Genomic DNA, 7,165 nt, shown 5'->3' on the forward strand with positions numbered 1-7,165 from the left:
GCACCAAGTGAGATGCCAAGCAGCTTGTTTTAGGAGGCTCCATGTATCTGGCCCTTCCTCTGAACTTCCTAAATCCCACTTTGGCTCCGTATCAACCATGTACCTCCAGGGTCTATCACAGTAACCATCTGGCCAGGGCTCCCCTCCCATTCCACCCTTCCTACCTCTGCGTGTCCAAATAATTTCACACTGTGAATGAACATGTAGAAACATACTCTATGAGATTCAATAGGAAGCCGGGATATAGATGGTCAAAGTGTACACATCATCCACCACTAAGACCATGCTCCAAGCACCTGCTCATCCCGCCCCATCAGGCTCACGTGTATGGGCCTAGGGACAGTCAAAGGAGGGCACTGCACACTTACAGCTGGGGGTCACGGCTCCGGTAGATCTTCCCATCCTGCTTGCTCAGGTATTGATCGATCTCGTCCTCCACCACGCTGGGCGCCCCGCAGGCCTTCAGCCCCAGCAGGGTGGACGTCTCCATCTCGGAGGAGGGCCCCGCAAGGCTCGAGGGGAACAGGAACAGCAGGTCGCCGTGTCTGTGTGCAAGCACAGGTTAGGTGGGTGGCTCCTTGGCTCTCCCGGGGACTCCCCAATGTCTGCGGAACACCACCCCAAAAGAACTGAGGGCTTGGGACCAGAATTTTGAGGCCATCTAGGCTAGGGGGTGCAACACAGTCCATGAAGACGCTCCACTTCCGACTCTGGTGAGTAGCAGCAACCTGGGTCTCACGACTTGTGAGGGGCTGAGGAGAGTGAAGAAAATTAAAGACTCCAGGACAGTTGGATCACAGGACGGATTGATGCACCACCACCTTCCCCTGCCTGAAACCAGAACGAGCCAGCTCAGCGACCACTGCCAACCTCTGATAGGAATCACATGGAAGGTCCTAGACACGTGGGACAAAGTACAGAACAAAAAATGCCTGACGTACTGGTCTGACAGACTAACAGAAGAACCAGGGCTCTCGCTTTTAGATACCCATCTCCCCAGGAGATGACTTTCAGCTAAAAAACAAACTCACCACCGAGTCGATGCCAACTCACAGCGACGCCATAGGACAGGGCGGAACTGCCCCTTGAGTTTCTCAGACCGTCACTCTCAACGGGCTGCTGCGCGGTTGGTGGTTTCGAAATGCTGACCTTGCAACTAGCAGCCCAACCTGTAACCACTACACCACCAGGGCTCCTATCAGTACACCGTAACAACCGTGCGCAATGGCCTACGCCGCGCGACAATCAGCCGTGGGAGACGGGCTGGGCAGCATCTGGCCAAAAACAAAGTTCAGAGGGGTCAAGGAAGATGTACAAAGGGACAACAGAGAACCCAGGATGGACGGACGTGCAGTGTTTCCACAGGAGGGGACTGCAACTCACATCCCCACACAGAGTATGTAAATTGTTGAGAGGGAAGCTAATTTGCTCTGCAAACTTCACCCAAACCAGAGTAAAATGCTCCAGACCAAGTGGGGCCAGAGCCAGTGCCTGAGAGGTCCCACCCCAGGGTGCTTCTGGACAGCACCAGCAGGATCTGTACAGTTTTGAGTCTAAATTACAATTCATGCATCCGGCTGGAGTCACGATGGAGGAGCATGTGTGTGGGAGAATGTGTGAGCCCCTTGCCCGGGCGCATCGTGGGCGGCTAGGGTGGAGCCTGCACACTGGGCACCATAGGTGGTAGTCTCTTCCAAGCCATCAAAGGTTTTCGGAATTCCCCAGTGGGAGTCAACCACAGACTACGAGGGAGTCTGACAGCGATTAAGACCAAGGCCCCACAGTTGGGAGGCAGTTTTGCAGTTTGGGGAGGTCTGTTTTCCATGATTGACTGTAGTAGGGTTCAAGTCCGAGACAAAGACGACCCCTGGAACTCCATCACAAGTGGTACCTAACAGGAGCCATCCTGGTGGCAAGAAATGGACCAGTGGCCATGGTTGGGTCCGTGGCAATGGGTGGCCCTCTCCTAGCTTTAATGGAAGGCGCTGGTATCTTGTTGACAAGATGTGCCTCCGTGCAGTTTCCCAGTGGTCCTCAGCTTGCGGAAGATCCCTCCCAGTTGCCTTCAGCCCAGTGACCGTCCTCCCCTTTTGGAGACGATCGACAATACCAGTAAGGACCGCGGCCTGGATTTAGCCGCAAGAGCTGTAGCTCAAGAAGGATTTGGGAAGACCAAGTCACAGTCTGTTTTTAAAACAACGGTGGGACAACTACGGCCCTGGAGGCTCTGAGAAGGCACTGAGCACCTTTTTTTTTCTATTTAAAGGAACGTGGGGGGACGTATTAAAGGATAAAAAACAATTATTTATTCACACTTGGATTGTATTTGTGATCAAAATAAATGCCTAATCGCATAAATAGAAAAATATCTAAATGTGTAGAAGATGAAGGAGCAAGGCCAGAAACCAGTGAAACATGAGCACCACTTCCTCGGGGACGGCTCTGTGCCTGGTTTTGTGTGTGCTGTTATTCAAACAATAAAAACTCCTGGAACTTGCTCTTTCTTTAAAAAAATTAAAAAATTACAATTCACAGCACACCTCCTGCCCACATTGACCATTAGGAGCCAGCAGGGAAGCCCGGTGTGCTTTGGGTCTGGGCAGCCTCCCTTCGTGTTTCCTCCTCTCCTTTCTGCCCTCCAGTCAGCACCCATGCAAGCATGGCACCCACTGCACATACGGCTTTCTGTTTCCTCTGCCTTCACTGCACATGTGTCTGTGCAAGGCGTTTATGGGGCACGTATATCATTACAAAAGTGACACGCTTTCCACATCTTGTTTTCTCACCCAGAAATCCCTCCCCATCTCCCCGCCACCCTGCCCTGCAATATAGCCAAAGCACTGCAGGTGGTTACTAGTGCTGGTGCACGGTGTCTACCAGTGGCCTGGCTGTTTTGTTCACCTGCCACTCCGCTGACAGGCCTCAGGCTCACGGGATTCTACCACCATCATCTTTCCCATTCCAATTCCCATGACGGGTCTTTACCCAAATTGGGAAAACTAGAGTCTGCGCTGCTTTTGCGTCAAAGCCCTGCATCCCAGCTGCCCTTGCTCAGGACGTTGGTAGCCCAGGGAATATTCGCCTGCACGTCCCTCAACCAGACACACATTGTGGACTAACGACACAGTCTAACAGGACAGCCTGAAGCTAAGGAAACCAGCTCAGAGGGAATGTGGGCTGTGGTGCCGCAGCAGTGGCTTGTAGCACAGGAAAACCAACAGGAGCTCAAGAAGAGAATACTACAGCAGTGCCATATGATAAATATTTAACTCTGTCAGCAGATACACGCCCAGGAAAGAAGTCTGAAAGAACAGATGCTAAGCCACGAGTGGAAACAGACGGCCACAGGCTGAGCCACGAGTGGAAAGAAGAGCAGACGTCCAGAAACACAGACAGTGCGAGGCCGCATGGAAACAAAGAGGCTCCTCTGCCGCTCTCCAACCTATCTGGTCTCACTGCTCTGCAACCCAGCCGTCTGTCTTCCCTTCTCACTGCTTTCTTCCACAACGTAGGGCTGATAAAACTGGCAAACCTTAATCAAGATTCCTGTTTCCAGAAGTAAGTTAGATATTCCAGAACATCCTCTGGCTATAAAATACTCAGCCTGATCCAGGATACAACCACCCTCTGGTTTGCCTGCAGCACCAGGACAAGGAGACACAGAAACTGGAAAGAGAGAGAAGCTGCAGGTGTAACCACCTCCAGGAACTATTACCATAGTCACCGTAAGATTCCGAGAAATGCATGGTACCCCACTGCCACAATATAGGAGGGAAAAAACATCATTTCCCAAGAAAGCGAGACTTCCTGGATTCACTGATATTGGAGGAAAGAGGGCAGGGAACCCTGAATCTATCATCCGGCAGAATACTGCAAGTCCCATGGACTGCCAAAAGAACAAACAAATCTGTCTAAGAAGTACAGCTAGAATGCCTCTTAGAAGCAAGGATGGCAAGACTGACTCAACTACTTCGGCCATGTGGTCAGGAGAGACCAGTTCCTAGAAAAGGGTATCATGCTTGGTAAAGCAGAGGGGACCCTCAATGAGACCAACGGACTCAAACACCACCGTCTGAGGACGCGCAGGACTGTGCAGGGTCGCTAGGAGCCGAGCCAACTCGACGGCGCCCACCCCCCCTACAGACATACTCACGCAATCTCCCACCCTGAACTGAAGTTATCCCACGGACTCAACCACAGACGACAGATCAGCAGCGCACTTAAAGAACACTGCACATGCATGCGCACTTCACTATCAATTAACTGAGAAACAAACGGACAAAACCACAATCCAGTGCCACCGAGTAGCACAAGCTGAAGCTAAAGAAACACTGCCAACCCAGGAGCAGTTGACAGAGGAACCACGTGACGGCCCTACAAGACAGAACGGAACAGTCCTCTGTAGGTTTCTGAGACTGTAAATCTTAGCAGGGGTAGAAAGCCTCATCATTCCCTCACGGAGTGGTTAACGGTTTCAAACTGCTGACCTGGGGCTAGCAGCCCAATGCATCATCCAAGAGGCCACCAAGGTTCTGGAGAGAACTGCCTGTGTGTTGCTGGAAGCTATGTCACTGTTACTTCAAGTCCCAGCAGGGTTGTCTTTGGCGAACAGGTTTCGGGAAGCTTGCAGACCAAGAGCAAGACTAAGAAGAAGGAACAGGGGTGAGCCGCTGAAAGCTCCTGGGCAGCAGTGGTGGGGTGGGGTCTACCGTGCCGGCAGGCGAGCCCCTCGTTGGAAGGCCCTCAACCGCCTCAACATCCACAGTCTCGCTGGCCTGTGGGAAGCAGAGGTTTCTGGATCTCCCTCTGCTGAGGAAGCACGAGAAGAAACAGCTGCAAACATCCAATAGTAATTGGAATGTGGAGTGAATGACGTGTGAATGCAGGAAAATTGGAAGTTGTTTAAATGGGATGAAATGCATAAAGACAGTTATCTTACACATCAGGACGCTAAAATAGACTAGTATGGGATATTGTGAGTCCAACAATTTTACGGTTTACTATGCGGGAAATGACAAATTCAAGAGGAAATGACTCCTTAATATAGTTTTATATACAGCTCACACAACTGTTTGCTGAAAGCAGAGAGGGCTCGAAGCACTTGGTGATGAAGTTCAAGGACCTTTTAGTATGCATTATAACTCAAAGAAAACAAAATTCCAAACGGACCAATAGGCAATAAACACTAACACACGTGGAGGAAAGACTGCCGTTTCAGATTTCAGTTTACCTGGAGCCACAAAGCTCCTGGAAGCAGCAGTCACAAAACTGAATGATGCAGTGGTTGGGAAACCCTGCACAAGGCCTCTTTAAAGCAGTGAAAAGAAGTCACTTCGGGGACCAAGTTGGGCCCGACCAAACCCATGGTATTTTCAACACTTCCTGTGCACGTGGAAACTGGACACTGAGTAAGGACGACTGGAGAAGAAGAGATGCATCTGAATGATTGCTGCTGGCAAAGAATGCTGGGAGTATCACGCCCTGCCACAAGAACGAACACTGGTGCTGAATGCTCCTTACGAGCAAGGATGGGAAGACTTCGTTTGTCTCACCTACTTACGTTTCTCCCCCGGGAGATCCATGCCGCGGGAGAGCTACCATGCTTGATAATTGGTACACGGTCAAGGGAAAAAGGCAGGCACTGCAGAAGAAGGCAGGCATTGCAGAAGATAGACTACACTGTGGTCTCGCCTGGGACTCAATCCAGGGGTGGCTCAGAAGAGGGCAGGGTCTTCCTCTGCTTCAGAACGGACTCGGGGGCCCTGACACAGCAACTACCCATCGGCATCGATCTGTAATTTTAGAAATCGTTCAAGTTTGGCCTCAAAAGCTAAACATAGTAAACTTTAAAAACCTGACCCAGCTACTAGATCAATTTCAACAAATACTTTTAAGACACACTGCTAAGTTCCAGGGTCCCAAACCCTCACGCACACAGGCACAAGGATGGGTGGGCCAAGCGTCACAGTGGTCTAGGCTGGTGCCAGGATCAGGAACGGATCGTCGTCCAGTCTGTGAGCCGGCTGGCACAAGACTCCCACACACACCAGCACATCTGAGGGCGGAGGATGGTCCAAACACTGGATTCTCGGAGAACCTGCAGCCCAAGGTGGCTCGGCTTACATCTGGGGGCGGGGACTGGAGGCGGACTCGAGAGCGTCCTAGGTCCACGGCTCCCTCTTGTGGCCAACAAAGCAAACACAAACCTCGGGAAAAGCAACTAAGCCAGGGCATCTTCCAGGATTCCCAAAGGGGAAACTTGGGAAGTGCAAGCTCTCACTCTGGAGTGGTTGTGTGTTGGGCTGTCATGCAAGGTCAGCAGCTCAAAATCACCAGCCGCTCCTTGGGAGAGAGATGAGGCTTTTGACTCCTGTGAAGAGTTTGTCCCAGAAACCCAGAGCAGCAGTTCTCCTCTGCCCTACAGGGTCGGTATCGACTTGATGGCAGGGAGTTTTACAAGCTCTGAGTCAGACAGACAGTAAGCAGTCAAGGGGTGGCAGAACGAAGCACCGGGACTGTGACAACAGGCAGGCTGCAGGCACATGTGAAATGGTAAGCAGGTCCGAGTGGGGGAAATTCTGGCAATAAAGTGACAATCTGAAGTGACCTTTTCATAGGACCATCCCAATTCATCCGCCCTCCACACAGAGCCTTACACTGCCAGGAAGTTCACAACAACACTAGGTGGTGCAAGGCCAATGCGGGGGTCCTCAACCCCACCCAAGAAGATGGACCGCCAGCAGCCCAAGACCCAATGCCAGCTGAGGAGCACTGACCAGCCTGGCTAGAAAGACAGAGGCCAAGAAACTGGGTAGGAGCTTAGAGCAGTGCAGCCCCTGTGAGCACTGTGGTCAGCAGCCAGCTCAGGACATGATGGGGCAGGGTGACAGAGAGAGGACCCAAGCCTGGGGGAGGAGGGGCAGGGGGGCTAAACCAGAGCTCTATGACTCTGAGACTTGTGTGCACGTGTGCGCAGGCCCATGGGGATGACCTGGCTCTAAGACTGTGTCCTGGAGCGGCAAGACATGTGCAGTGAAGAAGGCAGGAGGAATCGAAACAAGGCTAAACAACAAGCCCTGGGAACCCCACTGACAGAGCCCTGGAACCCCACTGACAGAGCCCTGGAACCCCACTGACAGAGCCCTGGGAACCCCACTGACAGAGC

The 7,165-nt window shown here is 52.0% G+C and overlaps 1 protein-coding gene and 1 pseudogene across 1 annotated transcript in view; one reads left to right on the forward strand and one right to left on the reverse strand.

Moving 5' to 3' along the window:
* NPLOC4 (NPL4 homolog, ubiquitin recognition factor) overlaps nt 1–7,165 on the reverse strand; it is a 43,148-nt gene that overhangs the window by 25,072 nt on the left and 10,911 nt on the right. Inside the window, exon 3 of the mRNA XM_004709104.2 lies at nt 369–545. Coding sequence (XP_004709161.1) covers nt 369–490 — 122 coding nt within the window. The 5' untranslated portion in view covers nt 491–545. The remainder of the gene's footprint in view (nt 1–368; nt 546–7,165) is intronic.
* On the forward strand, nt 1,225–2,116 carry LOC101637976 (annotated as a pseudogene).

Source organism: Echinops telfairi, unplaced genomic scaffold, assembly GCF_000313985.2.
Source record: "Echinops telfairi isolate 266 unplaced genomic scaffold, ASM31398v2 ScPeMD7_7458;HRSCAF=8496, whole genome shotgun sequence".
Taxonomy (NCBI): domain Eukaryota; kingdom Metazoa; phylum Chordata; class Mammalia; order Afrosoricida; family Tenrecidae; genus Echinops; species Echinops telfairi.